Genomic DNA, 19,615 nt, shown 5'->3' with positions numbered 1-19,615 from the left:
CTGAAACTCTCCAATGAAACCAAGAGACCTAAAAGTCTAATCATTCAAGGGTGACAGCTCCAGAATGGTCTGTCTCAATGACAGGAGAATAACTTAGTTTGGGCTCAAGTAAGGTCAGAATAAATACAAATAAATACATAATGGAATGGAATGGCAATCGTGGCAATACTTCTCATCACAGCTATCAAATGACCAACGCTTTCATTGGTAAGGCACCATCATTTGGTCAAGATATTTTCGAAAACTTGAGTGGTGGGCAGGACCTTTACCGCTTTGTTTGTTTATTGTTTGTTGTTCAGAAAACAGAAACATAAAGTAACAATAACTAGTATAATTACTAGTTGCACCGGTCTAGCTGTTGCACAGAAAAATTTGTGCAACCAATTAGAATAAACCATCGAAAACACTAGTCACTGCTGCTTTATGCTGGTCACCAGGCAACCATATCACCAGATACATTATTATTTGGCCCCTCTAAAACCACAACTTGTCATTTTCGTGACTTTTAGAGGTGCCGGTTGGCTGTTTCTGTTACCTTTGAAAAGAGCCGTTGAGGAGTTCAGTGCTAAGCTAAGCTCATTGGCTGCCAGTTGTAGGTTCATTCATGATTTGAACAGACAAAAGTGTCTCTGGTGTCCTGAATGAAGTCAAGGAGTCCCAAACCTCGTACTTTCTGTATTCTGCTACCACTTAAGGAGTGGTGAGAACACTGCCCTTTTCCTACGCAGGGGCAGCCCTCCCAGGGCTGATAAGGCTCATCCTGCTCAGCTGAACATGTACATACACATCTTAATTGAACTGGCTACGCTAATAGCATCCCTTTAGAGTGCAAAACCACTGATGCACTGGTCTAATTAACAACATAGTACCTCATTAGCGCAGTGAAAAATAAGAAGAGATGGAGGGAAAGACCTCCAAAACAAAAAATCTAATTAAATAATATGTTTTGTCTTATTTAATATTGGGTTCTTCCTCCAAATAGTGCACATTAATGTACACTTTTTGTAAGTGGCCTCCCCCAAAGAAAAAGCACTGGAGCACAGCCTGTGTCCTGGATTTCCAAAGGTGATTTTAAACTATAGTGTGTGTAGTACTTGCACACTGGGTTTGTCTGTGTGACTTGCATTCTCTAAATCTATCAAAGAGATGTAAAGACTGCACACCCATTTGGAGCTTAAAATAGTTTTTGATGCAGATGAGCTGTGTTGTTATGTCGGACTTTTCTCTGTGCGTCATGCTGTGGCCTGTTAGCATCACCATCATCAATTCAGCGAGCATGCATTACAATTCCAAAAACATTGATCTTACTTTCCCTGCCCTCATAGGGTTTGAGTGTGTGTTCGTGTGCGTGTTAGCAGATGCACAGACGCTTCAATGGTCTTTAAAGCAAAGTATAGGACGCAGGACATGTACGGCTTACATAGAATTAATGGGCCAGAGAAAGCAAATCTCGTACATAAGTGATTGCATGGTGTGTGTGTGTGTGTGTGTGTGTGTGTGTGTGTGTGTGTGTGTGTGTGTGTGTGTGTGTGTGTGTGTGTGTGTGGTCGGGCTGCTGACTTGGCATTTGCTCCATGTAAATGCAACATGATTAATGGACTCACCAACAAAATTAGACAGAGCGCAGAAAGAGCATCAACAGCAAAAATACAAAATAAACCAGAGCATGTCCCGTACATAGATTGTATGAAATAGGTCCCATTCCCACGATCTTGCCATGAATGTTCAAAAAACAAACAACACTTTAACATAATTTATCAGATTTTCTTGGAAAACTACAATTTACACTCTTGAATTTACACTCAGATAGTCAGCGTTGAAAGAACTTGCTTACAACATGTCACATCATTTATTCAGTTAAAATTGATTGATTGAGCCGATAAGCACACAGCTTGAAATCTATGTCATCATCAATTTCATGGGTACACCAGCGCTCAAAATAATTTACTTTAAAGGATACATTTGGTGATATTCTGTTTTTCAGTTAGTTAACAAATCCTGTGAAGAGAATAAAACCAAGAATAAATTGATCCGGTCAGTGTAGCCAAAGCTTGACTTAGCTTAATCCTCTGTACCATAGAGCTCCATTGTTATCCAAAAACCAATAGAACCTGGCACTATAAACTCTTGCTAGTAACACAAATATGCTGCTAGAAATAGTCCCCAGCAAAAGCAGTATATATTCCTGTTTGACCTACACATTTGTTCAAGGAAATTATATGTTATATATATATATATATATATATATATATATATATATATATATATATATATATATATATATATATATTTTATTATAAAGCCTTTAAAAAAATTAAAGTATGCATTCGTGACCTACAGACAGAATGTTGGAAAGACTCGAGATATTTTGGTCTTATCATGAAATTTGTTGACAATAACACAAGTACAACATGCGAACAGCCTAATCCTTTAATGGTTAACATACAATATGTTTTGCTGTTGACTTCTTTGCTCATTTGTCTGGTCTTTCCCTCTGTTTTCTTGTCTGTCCTTCTGTTTGTATGTCTGACTCAAAAGGGCCGCAAAAACAGCCACATGGTCTTTAATAATGAAATAATCTGCATCACGGATAACCTTGATATATCATTTCCTGGAATGATATTCACATGATTTTATGAATCATTCATCCAAATCATATTGCCATATTACAATGCTGTTCAGAGCTTTGAAAGTGCAGCATAAATCCAGTTTAATTGTTAAATTAATGTATTTATTATTGCATGTTATTATCTACATCTGCTCAGAGTGCTGACATTTAAGTTTATTATACTATACAGCGGTTCACACATGAGGTGATAATGAATGATTGAGAGGCAGACGAGGACACATCTCTCACACACACAGATTTCTTCAGCAACTGTGTTTCACACCCACATCACACTTTAGAGGAACCAAGAGGCTGAACTAAATATTTCACTATAATAATAATAACAGTCAAGGATCAAACTAACAATAGCATCATTATTTAAGAATGGATATGAATAAATCAGTTCATTAAAGGCAGGGAGACACATTTGTGCAGAATGCTAATCACCGTCATACGCCATGGTGTCAAGGTGACTACAGAAGATATTAATGCTCTATTGAAGAGTTATGAAATCTCCCACAGATTCTCTTTCTTATTCTGACTATCTCCAGCTACATCACCACAATTAGGTTATCCAAAATACAGTTTGTATAAGAGAAGCTACTGCAGAGTCTGCACATTGTGATAAATGAATATATTCCGACCTAATGCGAAGATAAGTCATAGATTACATTATTTTGGAATGGTTAAAGACGAAGAGACAGAGACACAGCCCACATCATGTGGGCCATGGCTAGAAAAATCAATATGCCAATGGCCATGTCAGTTATGGACACGCTGGAATGCTTATAAGCTTATGAGGTATGTTACAAAGTCCATGCTGATGCAAAGTTGGCATTTTGGCCTGATGATGACATTGCCAGAAAGAAAGAGAGAGCTTGTGTATCTGAAATGAAAAATGTCTCGGGGGGCAAATTTCATCAACTTCTGACCATTAGATTGTGTGAGTAAGAGGACATGTTTTCCTGATGTTGCTAAAGGAAAGGTCAGAGGGTTCCCAAATACAATGGGAGTCATCCTCTGGGAAACTATTCATAGACAGGATTTAAATACGTACATATGGATGTATATTGAAAGATCATGAGGTCACCAAAATAATCAAAACCATCATCTGGGGACCACAAATCTATCAATATTATATCAGGATGGCTTGCTCGGGATCAAAGTGTTGATAAACAAATGACTGGCCCATCATTATTGACATCTGTAGGCCTTCCCATTAGCATTTATTTTTACTAAATATTGCCTGTAAACATAAACTGGCTAAAGTGAAATTGAAATGAAACAATGTGATGGTTTGTTAAACATTCACCTTACCTATGTTTCTTATTTGAAGTGTGTGTACCTGTGTTAGCTGCTCCAGCCTCTGTTTCGCCCCCTTCAGGACAGGATCTGTATTACGGACAGTCAACTCCGGGTTCTCCTTCTGTGCTTTAAAACTGCTGCCGACCACACGACCTGCATAACTACAGAAAGACAGAACAAGAGAGAGACATGAAGAACTTTCTGTCCTAGTTCTGTCTGTGTGTGTGTGTGTATGTGTGTGTGTGTGTGTGTGTGTTGCTCTCCTGCCCCACTTTCCCTACAGCCACTATACTAGTGTGTTCAGTCAGGGTGTCGTGATTCACTTCATGTGCAGGGGCGCGTACACACACACACACACACACACACACACACACACACGCATATACACACGCACACACACACACCGACACACATATATTGTAACATTTGTCCTGGCGAGGGAAACAAAGAAACACAGACCTTTATTCAAGCAGAGGAGTCCCTTGAGACCTTCAGCCATGGTGACATGAGTTTGAGTTTGTCTTCTGGCAGACTGATCTTAATCTTAATCGACTTTTATTAAGAACAGGTTGTAAATTATTCATTCAATTCCGAGAATAAAATGTGTCTGTAATTTTAAAAATTAACAACATTTGACTGCCCAAACTTTTTGACTTTAATTGAGCACAAAGTCAACGGCAGTATTTTTTTATACTTTAATCTTAGTGATGGATTTGAATGGTTGTCAATTGAATCTGGTCTTTGTTACTGGACTCTCATCAACCTCTGTATGGTGTAATCAAACGGAAGATGAAGTGAGAAAAAATGAGAATAAGCAGAAACAACAGCTCATGAGTCATATTTTCCCCTAAGTCCCCAAGTTACCAATCAGCTTTGCTAGCGAATACAAACAGCCACCAACTCAGTAACCACTGAGTCCACACCCTGGAAAATACAAACACACTCTGGCTATGGCAACAGGGGAAAAGGGTCATGGGAAACCGCAAGCAGACGCATACATATAAAAATATAAAAACTACTTGACTAAGAGATGATTAGGTGGTGAAGACCCCAACCTCTGGAGCCATGCTAACCCCTGCTGGTCTGGAATCAGATCCCACCAGAAACTTAAGTCTGATGCACAAAGTCTCTTAACTTTCTCAAATGGTTGTTTTATTCTCACACAGATTTTTCCTGACAAAAGGGTCATGTTCTGGTTAAAGTCTTACTCTAGTCAAAGTGTTCATGTCTTGAGGCCTGACTCACAAAGCAACTTCAGCGTAGTCTTTGTGTTTTGGCTTCAATGAGCCCGATATTGGCAGAATATAGAACGGGTCTCACAAAGCTAGAGACCTCCTATGAGCTGTCTCTGAGAGAGTCGTTTTCCAATCCAGCTTTGGGGAAGTTCACATTTAATATGCAGCCAATCGCTTACAACATCAACAGATCAAGAGCTGCATGTTTAATTCAAGAGAGGGAGAGACTACGGATCCTCATGGGAAAATCAGGTCATTAGAAAGGCAAACAAAATATAATGATTGAGAAAGAGCTATAATGAATAAAATCAACAGTGACTGAACTAAATCAAATAAATTAAACATTATACTGCTGACACTTTCAACATATGCAGTAATCTAGATAGGGTATGGGGGAAAAAATATTACAAAGAGCGTTGCTCTTGTGTTTCATGATGAGATGCATTACTACAGTTATGGTCTGGTACAATGCAGAGAAGATTACTGAAGGAAAAGTGTGATGTAAATGATTAAACATGAAAGCTACAGGAAAAGAGCAATTGATGAAGGTCTGTGTGAATGTGACACTGTGTACATATATTAGAGGGAACTACTATTCAGTGTGCACATTGTATTCATATTTTTAAAGATGGATTCATGGTTGACATAGAGACCTAGATATCTGCACAGGTTTGTATTTAGAGTTCAGCGTCAGGTATGCAATTCTATACAGCTCTGTGTGTGCTTTAATTATTAATTCTACAATTACTGTATTGATATGTTTACATTTTATTTGTGATTGGGAAGATCCACTGTATTAGCAAAATATTACACTTGAGATTTGCTTCATATTCTGAAGTGTGCAACAGGCAACACTCGACAAACCACTGATAGAAATCCTGTGAAAGAATCTGAGCTCTGACAATTGTCACCTTTATATCTATCATGTGTGCATCACTGGTCTTAAAAACAAACACTATGTGTCAACGGGACTGGTTGAATTGGTCGGGTGTGGGCCGAATCAAATCATAACATGCCCCAGGGGACGTTATCCACACTGCACAAAACAAATAAATCTAGAAAGTCTGGGTTAAGCTTAAATTAGTTGCCTAAGCCATTAATCGTAGGAGACAGTACATATCTCATAGATTGATCTCATAGAAGTCTATTTTGTCCCACCACAGTTTCATTATAAACCGAAAATATTCCTACACCTTAATGCATTTTCTCTGCAACGGTAGTCAAGAAACTTCTCTCTTGCAGCTCTAGCCATGACAGCTTTACCCCACCTACCCCACATAGCTTATCAGTTGGTTCATATGTTATATTAGGAATCTGAATCTGCAAAGTAGCCTAGATAGTAACTCAGCCTAATATTGTCAAATACATCTAGTGAAGTTAAAAGTACAATATTTCCTTCTGAGATGTAGTAGATTAAAAGGTACAGTAATATGAAAAGGAAATACTCAAATAAAGTAGGTTAGAAGTACCTCAAAATGTTACATAGATACAGTACTTGAGTAGCCTGGACGTACTTAGTTACATTCCACTTCTGCTAGAACAAGAGCACAACATTATTTACAAGAGCACAACGTTCTTCATAGATCTAGCCTTTAATTGTCTTTTAAAGTGCACCAAAAGAAATGCTGTGGCGGGTATCGTAATTATCTCCAGTAATTCATTCTCGAGCCTAATGGTAAATGTGGTCTAAGGACCTAAAGGTGGAGGCAAGAGCATGTCTACAGATTACTTCCCCATAATAAGGAACCGAGGGGAAAACATCTTTAACAATACTTTATCTACAACTCAGGGACATTGTTTTTGTGTATACACACACTTATTGAAACTTACACAAGTTTAATGTCTGAAATTCAAATGTACATTTCTCATTGTGATAGGTTTTAATTTTGTTTTGTACCTACTCAAAACAAATCCCCAAAAAATCAGTGGAGAGATGTCTTTAGATAATAAGTACAGTAAATAGTGCAATAATAATACAAAATGCATCAAGTACCTCGATGGGTTATTTGCATCTTGCAGTTAAAGAGGATTTGTAATGTCTCTGCACAGTAATAATAATAATAATTCAAACTTATATAGCGCTTTTCAAGATACTCAAAGATGCTTTACACTGGGGACAAGAGACAGAGACAAACAGAACAAAAGAAAAATGGAAAGGCAAAGCAAACAAAACAAACAAACAGAACATTTTTGGTAACAAAAGCAGTAGCTGTTTAAACAGAATCAGCAGATCGCAGTAAAATAATGACTGCATGAAGATGTATTTAATAATCAAACAATGACATTTCCAACCCTAATTAGATGTCTCCAGGACCCCATTGGGCTATGATGACACACGCACACACACACATACAGCGATAACATGTGGGGGGAGGCTAGAATTGACGTAAAGTGCTCCAGGAGAAATGTCTATAGCTGGTATTGATAATCAATTCCAGGATAAGTGACAGACAGGACAACAATATGTATTCGGGTCATTGCAATATCTACCGCACATTAGCTAATTTCCATGACTAGGACTATGCATGATGTAATGGAAAGATACATTATGAATGGGCTATGCTTTGCAATGATTGGTGCAATAGAAGGAAGAAGAAAGCATTCATGTCCCCCATCAGCTGTCTAGTACACAGCATTGCAGTGTAAAGCTAAATAAGGAACAGAGATCCAGAGTTGGCTGTATGTCTTAAAGCTCTCTGCCAGCAGCAACTAAACATCTGTTTGAAAACTGAACAGACATCATTCTCACCTAATCAACAGCCCTCAACTTTACTGAGGCTTGAGGTGAAGAAGTGACTATTTGTTTTGACTCGACTGCCTTTCAGTATTGTTAAGTTCGATTAAAATGAATTGAGTTCCATCAGAATGAGCAAATCAATTCAGCTGAACGGTTAATTGGACCTAGACATCACATCTTTTGACTTCAAAGAAATGAGTCATGGCTGTTTAAAATAAATCTGTATTCTGTGCAAAGGTTAGTGAAGCTACAGAAAAGAATGTATGATCAATTATCTGTAATTACCATTCAGCAAAACTTCTTTGTCTGTTTCAGTAATGATTCACATCTTGTGGACTGTGCTTTGTATTCAAGTGGAAAAGAAGATATCAACGGCATCTTCTCACGTCCAATAACTGCTGTCCTGCTGAACGTATTGGGAACCATCGGTGCTGTGAACGAGCTATTGGCCCGATTGGAGACTGTCTGGATTCTCTGTCTGTTTGATGAGATGATAATATTGCAGCAAAGTGTGCTGCAGACGACACAGAGAGTGACACTTAATAAGATCTGGAGAACGACGGACATAAATCACCAGGGCGCCATAATGACAAAGCTGCTCTGTTGTTGCCCTCGGTAACTGCAGGGTTGTTAACGGTAACGTTTAAAGCCACTGGCATGCACGGAAACCCACACTCGTTTAAAGACAGTGAAAATGAGATCACCTGAGAGAGCGTTCTAATCTGAAGGAGGAGTGTAATTATAAGAGCAACAACCTCAATTGTAAATCCAGCTGCATTCCTGTGGAGTCATTTACACACACACACACACACACACACACACACACACACACACACACACACACACACACACACACACACACACACACACACACACACACACACACCTTATAACTGACATGAAAGCGATATGCTGTGGTTCGGATAGGTTTGGAAAAATTGCTTCCCCGGTTTTTAACAGCATTTCCCTGATTCTGTAAAGCATCAATGGCTGATGAAAAACAGATTTTTAACGTATAAAAAAATACACAAAATAGATTAGTACATCGGGTGTGGCAGATCTTCAGAGGTGGAAGCAGAGTTAATTCTCTTGTTGCTTAGGATGATGATTAGATACTTCCCTCTTCTGGATAAAATCAGCTATTACAGCTGTAACTGGACAACAATAACTGTTGTGTCAGTTTAAACAGCTGCAGAATGCATATAATGTTAATGTTTAACTGGAACTGTTTTGAATATACCAGCACAGTAACCCAATACCAAAACAATAGTGTCAAACTTGAACTATCTTGTTCATAGACCAGTCAATCAAGAGTTCAGAGACATAATCAACTGCACATCACACACTCTGAATTTCATTTGTACCACTTGCTTGATTTACATTCAAAACAATCATAGAAGAAGAGATGACTGCTGTAAATGGGCTACAGATGGTGGCTTTTGACGGTAAGAGGGGAAGGATGGATATGAAGCGACGCTGTCACTTTAAATGTCACTATATGATCAAAATGTCTTTTTATATTATGTAGAACAGATACATCAAGACATTATTTTGAGAACTGTTGAGTCTATTGTGATTGAAAAATAAACACAATAGTGAAGATGGTGATGTGTGGATAATGTGCTTCCTGGATGAGTGTTGTATATGAGCTCATGCATTGCCTTTGCATCATGACATTATTTCTATATACAGTTTAGTTGACAAAAGCATTGTGCTTTTCACATGGTGTAATGTAAATGGTTATTCTAAAAACAATATTACCTGAATGTGCATATGGACCCACTGTCCTCTCACTCTGCTCTGCGTGTACTTGAATGTCTCATCTGTGAGTGGATATGGTGGACTGGCCAAGAGCGGCTGGACAACAATCTGCTGCCTCTTGGGTCCTGCCATCGCCTTGGGTTTATATTATAAACAGTCTAGAGCTTTCAGTTTGGGTTGGCAGCTGATAGCAGTGTTCACTCACTGGTCTCCAAATGTATTAAAGTTATTCCAGGTTACTTACTGGAAGAGTAGTATTCTGAGACTTTGACTTAACGTTTTTTAATATTGCAAACATATTGTAGTAAATTCATTGATAGAGGTATGTTCTTCTATCTCCTTTCACCTTATTTTTTTATTGATTTTTGCACAAGTGCATTGTAATGATAAACATTCATGCAAGATGCTATTTAAGATACCCGTAGGAATAACCGTTTCTATGACAGTTCTATTGTGGCGAGGCTTGCCTTTTGGAACGGGGAGGTAATGCTGGACTCTTCGTCCCCTCGACAGGGGCCAGACCATCGTCATCGTCATGCTAGCACATCAAGCACTCTCAGACTCTCAACATTCTGTGTGTTTTGCCTATCTTTTTTCCCCTCACAAATATACATAGACTCTCACCAGCACAGACATTTGTAAGTGAAGTGGGTCAGAGGGCGGAGGAGATGAATGGAGGTCTGAATAGAAGGAAGGAGAGATGAATGGATGGCTGAATTAATGAATGAACGGGTGGATGGATAGATGCAAGAGAGAAGAAGATGTAAAGAGGGCAGAGAGGCAAAGACTGGCTGAACTCCAACACAGAGGAGTGTCACATCTCTTCTGTTCCTCTTCATAAAACAGCAACAAAAACATTTGTGAAAAGAGACGAGTAATACGTGGAAGGTTTCACAACTTTCCACTTCTTAAAATGCATCCAGGACTTAACAGATGTCAAACGCTCACAGACTCAAAACAACTGACCTCCTCCTTCAAACACATTACACAAACTGCTCTTGCACGTCAGGCCACTTTGTTGCTAAACTACATATTTTCTTCATTGCAAAAAACAATCCCTGGTTTAATACATATTTTCACTTGACAATATCAGGTCCTTAACATTGTAATGCACAATCACACCTCATTATTCTCAATAGTATTGCTTCTGAGCCCCTGGGTTCTGCCTAAATATGATTAACTGGTTCTTCCGAACTCCAATACAGTTATGTGTTGGCGTCACATCAGTCACACTATGAGATGTTTATTCAATTATCTATTAAATTAGAAGTGTTGTGAGATTGAGGGCTTATACAGCATCTCTTAAACGTAAAATGATATACGTAAATGTATGTCAAAATGTGTTTTTTAATATTACCGTGATGAGAAATATTTTTCCTCCTCTTCTAAAACATACATTTAGAGGGAGTACTGCTCCATTTCTCTCAAAATACCATCAGAGGCAAAGAAATGGCTGAGCCATTAAATACAAGGTTTACTGGCCTTCACTGAAGCATTGGTGACATAGCAAAGTGTGTGTGTGTGTGTGTGTGTGTGTGTGTGTGTGTGTGTGTGTGTGTGTGTGTGTGTGTGTGTGTGTGCGTGCGTGTGTGTGTGTGTTTGTGTGTGTGTGTGAGATGTTCTTGCAAGACTTCATGGCCTGTTTCATATGGTTGATAGACCATTAATTGAAACCTTCTCCATCACAGCAACTGATGGTGTGTGTGTGTGTGTGTGTGTGTGTGTGTGTGTGTGTGTGTGTGTGTGTGTGTGTGTGTGTGTGTGTGTGTGTGTGTTGAGAAAGGGCTCTGTGCAGTGAGATGTCAGATGAGCTCATATTCTGTGTGTATTGCAGGGTGCATGTTGGTATGTGTGTGAGTTGGTACGTGTCTGTGTGTTTTGAAGTGCATTTGTGTGCACACCCGTGTGTGTGTGTGTGTGTGTGTGTGTGTGTGTGTGTGTGTGTGTGTGTGTGTGTGTGTGTGTGTGTGTTGGTGCGTGTATGTGTCTTGGTGTGTGTATGTGTGCACACTTGTCTGCAAACTGCAGTCATTAAACCACTCCTAAAGAGGGCTAGTTTAGACCCTGAAATAATGAAAAACTATAGGCCAATATCATACTTCCCATTTTTAAGTTAAAAAATGGAAAAAGTGGTTTTTCAACAGCTGAACAACTTCTTGGCCGAAAATAACTGTTTTGATGTCTTCCAGTCCGGCTTTCGTCAGCACCACAGTACTGAAACTGCTCTTGTTAAGGTTTTCAACGACATCCACTTAAACACAGACAGTGGCAGAACTTCAGTCTTAGTATTATTGGATCTCAGTGCTGCATTCGACACGGTCGATCATGACATACTACTAGACAGACTGAAAGTCTTGGTAGGACTCTCTGGCGCAGCACTTCACTGGTTTGAATCCTACTTGAAGGACCGACAATACTTTGTGTCGGTAGGCAATTACACATCAGAGCTGACTAGGATGACATGTGGTGTTCCCCAAGGATTAATACTGAGGCCTCTTCTGTTCAACATCTACATGCTTCCACTGGCTCAGATTATGAAAAACAACAAAGTGTGTTATCATAATTATGCAGATGATACACAAATCTACATAACTATATCACCAGGAGACTATAGTCCCATACAAGGGCTGGCTTAATGCATTGAAGAAATCAATAACTGGATGTGCCAGAATTTTCTTCAATTAAATAAAGATAAAACAATTGTTTTTGGTCCCAAGGACAAACGATTGAAAGTGAGCGCTCAGCTTTAATCACTGATGTTAAAAACCTCAAACCAAGCAAGAAATCTAGGTGTAGTGAGGACACGAGCTGCAGCGTTCTAAATCAGCTGCAGCTTTCTGATTGACGTTTTAAAGAGGCATGTGAACACACCGTTACAGTAGTCAAGTCTACTGAAGATAAATGCATGGACAAGTTTCTCCAAATCCTGTTGAGACATAAGTCCTCTAACCCTTGATATATATTCTTCAGGTAATAGTAGGCTGATTTCGTAATTGTCTTGATACGACTGTTCAGGTTGAGGTCTGAATCCATAACTAAGACCAGGAAAGTGGATCACATCACTCCAGTTCTGAGGTCTTTGCACTGGCTTCCTGTCAAACAAAGAATTGACTTTAAAATCCTGCTGCTGGTTTATAAAGCACTATATGGTTTAGGGCCTAAGTATGTTTGTGATCTGCTGCTACCTTATGAACCATCCCGGCCACTCAGGTCGTCTGGGACGGGTCTACTTTCTGCTCTAAGAGTCAGAACTAAACATGGAGAAGCAGCGTTCAGCTTTTCTGCTCCACATATCTGGAACAAGGTCCCTGAAAGATGCAGGTCTGCTGAGACCCTCGGCTCCTTTAAATCCAGATTGAAGACTTTTCCGTTTGCTGTTGCCTTTAATTGATCCAGATTCAATTGCTGCATCTCACTACTGCATTTTATTTCTTAAACGGCACTGCAACTTGTATTCAATTTGTATTTTATATTTAGCTTTTTGACTGTTTTAATGTTTTCTTAACTGTTTTAAATTCTGTTTTCTCTGCATTATGTGTTGATGCTTTTAATGGTTTTATGTGAAGCACTTTGAATTGCCTTGTTGTTGAAATGTGCTATACAAATAAACTTGCCTTGCCTTGCCTTGTTACCAGTTTAAGCTGCCAATGTAATCACCATGAGAAAGACTCTGGAAACGAACTCTCTAACCTTCACAACCCTGTCAACCCGCCCACCCGGGATACTTTAAGGAGACACAAACATACTCTCATATGCTCCACTTTTGTCCCCTTATAATATAATTGTTACAAAGAACACAGTCATTAATGACTAGCTGAGTGAAGAAAGTATTACTGGTATGTAATGCTCATATATTCAAATATATGCAGAAAACACTAACTTTACAAAAGGAAGGTGAGCTTCTCAACAACAACTCAGGAGATTTAACTTTGATATCAGGCTTACCTAAGTAACAAACACCAGTGAAGGGCAGTTTAATCCAAGGAAGCACTTAACATCTGTCTCACACACCCACTGGGTTATCACTTAACACTGGATTGTGACTGGACACTACAGCACACTAGGACAAATATACCCTACTGTACATCTATATTGCTGGAATACACCGAAGCTTCTGGGCACGTGGTGGCAGTCCAGAGAGCCATGTTGAATGCCGTAGCATCAGTCCAATCATTGATGGACAAATTAACTATGCGCCAACTTGGATTTAACATGGCCTCTTTGACTATTGCACAGGCCTGGAATTTTAGTCCAAGACTGAACCTGGCCAAAGTCCATAGCCAGTATTTGTAACGTCAAAACTTTCTCTTTCTCTGCATGTATTTCCTTGACTTATCCTTTTGTTGCTTTAGCTTTGCATTCAAGCATGCTGAATCTAAAATGCAACAACAAAATATCCCATTCTCTCCAAAACCGCTGCATTTTCATCTCTCAGTCAATGTGGAATTATATGGACATTAAATGCAATAAATTGGTGTTTAACTTGATTAAATCACCCAGGACCACATAGTGTGCCAGAGCATCTGCTCTATATGATTGGTCTTTGGGAGGTTCTTCCAGGGAAATAAATACAACACACACACACACACACACACACACACACACACACACACACCTCTCTACGACGTCTTGGCCACTCCAGCATGTGTGCTGCTCAACCTCCATCTCACTTTCACAAAGCATCTCGGGCAGCTCTGAAAAAAACCACTGGTACCGCTGGATAGAGCCCTCAAACTCCCTGAAAGAGAGAAAGAGGCATTTGTGAAGCATGCCGTGGTTGTTGGTTGTTAGTAATAGTAAGACCAATGTACCATATGTTGTTATTTGTTCCATTTAGACATGTCATGTTCAATTCTCTCGCAAATCCTTTCCGATAGACTCTTTGAAATTACTGAAAGCATGTAGAATGGAAACAAGCCCTTTTTCACTGACTGCATAATGAAAATCCGATATGGAGAATTTCATTTAATGAGTTGGCTGATCTCAGGTTTTATTTAAGCTCAAAGTCCCACCTTATACGGCTATATTCATAAGGAGGAATGACCCAAAACATTATGAAGATGTAGTATTCAAATGCCACTTAAGATACTGAAGAAAGTGTACAATACAGATAATTAAAAGTTCACTGACAACAGCTATGTTGTACTTTATTGGTATAATGTTTGCACTGAATCATTCTAACAGAGGTTTTAAATACTTGTAAAAGTGCAAATGTTAGTCTTACTCTGAGTCTTAGTAAAACCTCTAATGTTTCCTGACAAGATTTCTATCGACACTGGCACTTCTTTAAGGGCTATTGAATGAAGACATTAACCATCCATAATCGCAAAGAAAAATTACATATTATCACCTTAAGATGCAATTTTCCTTCGCGATTATGGACAAATACTTCTTTGATAATACTTCAAAGTGCAAACTGATGCAGTTGAATTTACCGAGACAGTTTTTTCAAGCTGCGACTCTTGTCTCCTCTGGTGCCTTTAAGAAGGAATGACCTGGTGGGATACACAAACAAGCACAGAACAAAAATATATTTTTATTTATTTGCTTCTGCCGGTCAACTGTAATAAAGAACCTCCACTCTGTCTCTTTCCACATGTAATTCACCTTCTCTGGCTGAATTAATATGTGCCCTCGATATTCTAACCTCTGACCAGAACTCAAACATTTCATCAGGTGTGTGTCACTCACCTCCGGGATTGCGGTTGTGGGCGCTGATGAGCAGCAGGACCCACTGAGGGAGGCGATGTCACGTTTGACCTCTCTGAGGTTACTGATGGAAAAGGGCTGACAGATGTAATATGCGAGGAAGCAGGATTTGCACTCTGCATCATGGGACCAGCTGCCTGGGGTCCACACACCTTCTCTACCTGAGGAGGAGACAGTTTTTTTTGGGGGGGGGGGGGTCGTGTTGTGGCAGCTTTACAGAGGCATGCTAAGTGATCAGATGAGCTCAAATACCTCCTCTCAACACCATCATGTCATAAATGTGTTCTTTAAATGTTCCTTATTCAACACTATTAATTAAATACAAGTGTATATTGTTACACACTTTTAATACAAGACATAGCAGCATTATTGATGTGCAGTCTTGGTTCATGAGGTTCAGTCAAGTTGGCATTTCCACTGGACGCTTGAACTATCTATCTTAGTCACTTTGGCTTCTCTGCTTGCTTTCTAAGTAGATTTCACTAACAGTTGCACAATATGGTTTTAGGGTTTTACACATGACTCAGGTATTGTGCAGTCTGCCTTTCATAGCTGGTAGTTAATTGGTTATTGACTCACTTGATGTATGTATGTATATATATATATATATATATATATATATATATATATATATATATATATATATATATATATATATATATACGAAGAATTGGGAAATACTAATTTGGTCAAAATCAGGTCTAAATGTTACCTCTAAATCCAATATAGTGGAGCACAACACAAGATGCATTTTAAACGTCAGTAATGAAATGACTGCCGTCTTAAAATTCATTTTGCAATCATCATTTAACTTTGAATGCTGCACAAACACACCGTTAAAGGGCTAGGGGATAGTCTTTAGTGATGTGTCTAATGAATAAGAAGCTTGATCAAATATTCAATTAAGTGGTATTTTTGTGTTAGCCACAATTAGCAGTGTGATTATGCTTGTGTATGTTTGTTTACCTCTCAGGAATCTACTCTACTAAGTCCACAATGTTCTCTCAAAGTTGGATGGCGACTCTATTTCCTCCTCCAACAGTGTGTGCATGCATGCATGTGTTTGTGTGTCGTCTGTTTGTCCAGAGATTAGCCACAGAAACTTTCTCATCACTCAGAACCAAGCTGCATTCTGGGTATTGGTTGTCCCGCCAACCACAGCCTTTGTCTGGCACTGGATCTGTATTCACACTCATACACACACACATACACACACACACCACACACACACACACACACACACACACACACACACACACACACACACACACACACACACACACACACACACACAGTCTGAGGGGAACCCCAGATTCTCTGAAGAATGAGGCTGTTTTTAGCCCATCTAGGTACAAGGCCTTTGTGAGGAGACCCAACTGCCAAGCAGAAAGAAAAGCCACGGCCTTCCTCACTCTGTGTCCAAAATTCAAATGACTTTATTATTGGGACATATGAGCAGGGATGGTTTAGAAATCTGTTGCTGATCCCTTTTAAGGGATAGTATTTTACAGGGGCATAATTACTTTGGTATTGAAACATTTTTCAATAGACTTGCATCAATACCCAGAATCTCAAATGTATTTCATGTAACAATTTAAAATATAACTTACTGTGGCTGTAATGCGTGGCCCGTGCAGCTGAGCGTGCAGTATAGCATCATTTACATGATTGCGGACTGCTAACAGAGCTAACTCCATGCTGTTGTGGTTGCTGCTGGTTGCTAATGTAGCAGCTAACCGTTGGAGCAACACCACCAAACTTCCCCAGGGGGCGCCAAGCTCGGATACACCCACCTAGGAGAGAAAGGATGGACAGGAAAAAGGGAGACATGGCAACAGTGAAGAGAGGATGAGGAGCAAGGGGGGTGCAGAGGTGACACATGTGAAAAGAAGAAGAGGAGAAAGAGAACAACAACATGTGTAAAGTGAAATCTTAAATACGTCTTAAAAGATGGCAAATTGGCGTCGGTGGGCTCCCTGTATCATGCTTCGATGATTGAGATCACAACTTCCAGTTTCTTTCTCAAAAGGTAGTGAGTAAAGTCAAGATAACATTTTCCATAAATCAAGTTGTCTGTTGCTACTTGTCCCTGTGCCTTTTCCTTGACTTTGCTGTGCACATTTTTCTTTCCTTTACTGAAGAGGATGAACATAAAGGGAGTTGATTTACCACCGCACTTTCTTTTCCAAGAAACTCTCATGAGGTATGAACTGTGCCATCTTCTATCTCTATTGTGTGCGATGTTAAAGCTGTCCAGCACATTTCAGCAGCCCAATAAGATGTACAGAAGACAGTGCCAGTTCTCTTGGCAATGCTCTCGTTGTTTGTCTAAAACGTAATGTGGGCATGATTTATTGATGATAAAAAATGCTGTGAAAGAGTGATTCAGGAATGTGAGAGATGGGAGCGTTCAGACATTGTTTTACTTGCCTCTCTCGAGGCAAAAGGAGACAAATACTCTGAGGCCTCCCATGAATCTAAAACCGTATCAACTACAAACACATGACATGAAAAGAATAACATTAGATTAGCTTTTGCTAACCTCCTAACTCTAAAAGATGGAACGAGTGCTGCCTGGTATTGTGCCTGATGGCTCACTACAATAGCTGACACATCAAATTGAAAGGGACAATAATTAATTTTGTCATTACAGCTGTGTTTACTCTGCGATGAAATGTCGAAATGGCTGCTATGAAAAGGGCCTATTGTTTGTTTCATGGTTATATCATGAGGATAAACAAGAAAGTGTCTTCAATCACTCAGTGGCTTTGAGTAGCAATAGTCAACACATTTAAATATATTGTTATTTAAAGAAGCAGAACATTACTGATATGATATATCTCAAATGTTTTTTTTTTTCAAGTTGCAGGAGGTTTAAAGGAAAGTCTTATTTTCTTTCTTACAATACATGATTTCTAGTGAAACCACACATTGTCATTTTTATATTATTCATATGGATAAAATAGATATGTGATCATTTGTCAAATTTAGAAGTGCTACAGGTTTATTTTTGAGCATTGGCCAAAGCCAGGATAACCGTTTCCTCCTACCGCAAGTCTTTATGCTAAGCTAAGCTAATTGTCTCCTCCCACTAGCCCCATACTTAATGCACAGACATGATTCATCTAGACATACACATACAAACAGTAAAAGCACAAACATTCAAACACTTACCAGACATCCTCTCATAATGTTGACACACAGTCCCGTACAGGGCCGTATCATCGTCATCCCTCTGCAGTGGGAGCAGTACTGCATCCTCACGAGGCCTCGCCCACACTCTCTGGATAACGTGGCCTTCTCGGTCGCATTCACAACCTCTCCAGCCAGTCTCAGCAGTCGGCTCAATGCTCGGCCCGCCCCAAGCGCACGGGACAAGCTGCTGACCAGGAGGCGAGGATGGGGCCCGAAGGGGCTGACATCCTGCCGCGTCATCCGCAGGCAGTCGTCGTGATTGGTGGAGGGGGAGGAAAAGGACTTTGGTGACATGTGGCCGATACCAGGGTTGAGCAGGCGGCGGTAGACCAACGGGAAAAGATCATTGTAGAACTGACGCACAGTGTTGTCCAGTGTGGAATTAGAGTGTCCAGAAACATGGCGTTTGATGTCGCTGAACAGCTGAAACACAAGGGGGCGACAGTCTGACGCAAGAGCAGAGTAAGCGCTGTCAAACAGAGTGCTGGTCAGGTTAGATGTGAAGGACACCAGCGACTCAAGGGTCTCTGGAACAAGAGAGAAGACAGACAGAAAGGGAGTGAGACCAAGATACATTATATTGTACCATATACACTAGTGAAAAACATTCAGGATAATTAGTCAAGAACGTAACTACCGTAAAAGTCGGGTTACAAGCCGCTACTACATTCGGTGGGTGTCCCCGCTAGTTCCCTGCTGTAGCCAGCTAGCGCTGCTGCTAGTTCCCCGCTAACTTCTGCTAGCTATCGCTAGTTCCCCGACAACCACCGAAGGTAGCGGGACCAGCCGACTCGGGCAGAGTTAACGCGAGCAGTAGCAGCAGCGTGGAGCTAGCAGCAGCGTGCAGCTAGCAGCAGCGCTAGCTTGCTACAGCGGGGACAACCACCGAAGGTAGTAGCGGCTTGTAACCAGGCTTCAACGGTAATGGGAATATTAGCATACTTATTAACTGTTACCAAAGTGAGACAATTTATTGTCACCCTTTGTGGTTGAAGTGAAATGTTCATAAAAGTTACCAAATGCAGCAACAGCTGTCTCATGTAACAGCTACTGTTCAATAATCTC

General features: G+C 39.9%; 1 protein-coding gene across 1 annotated transcript in view; it reads right to left on the bottom strand.

The window, feature by feature from the left end:
* The window catches only part of LOC306739529 (glypican-5-like), a gene marked incomplete at both ends in the record, with an annotated part of 53,442 nt that overhangs the window by 27,503 nt on the left and 6,324 nt on the right, over positions 1-19,615 (bottom strand). The window contains 6 exons of the mRNA XM_079221550.1: positions 3,954-4,074; positions 14,262-14,384; positions 15,082-15,141; positions 15,338-15,516; positions 16,966-17,148; positions 18,530-19,077. Coding sequence (XP_079077676.1) covers positions 3,954-4,074; positions 14,262-14,384; positions 15,082-15,141; positions 15,338-15,516; positions 16,966-17,148; positions 18,530-19,077 — 1,214 coding nt within the window. The remainder of the gene's footprint in view (positions 1-3,953; positions 4,075-14,261; positions 14,385-15,081; positions 15,142-15,337; positions 15,517-16,965; positions 17,149-18,529; positions 19,078-19,615) is intronic.

This window comes from Taurulus bubalis (assembly GCF_910589615.1).
Source record: "Taurulus bubalis genome assembly, chromosome: 7".
NCBI lineage: Eukaryota > Metazoa > Chordata > Actinopteri > Perciformes > Cottidae > Taurulus > Taurulus bubalis.
This window is presented reverse-complemented; position numbering and strand designations above follow the sequence as displayed.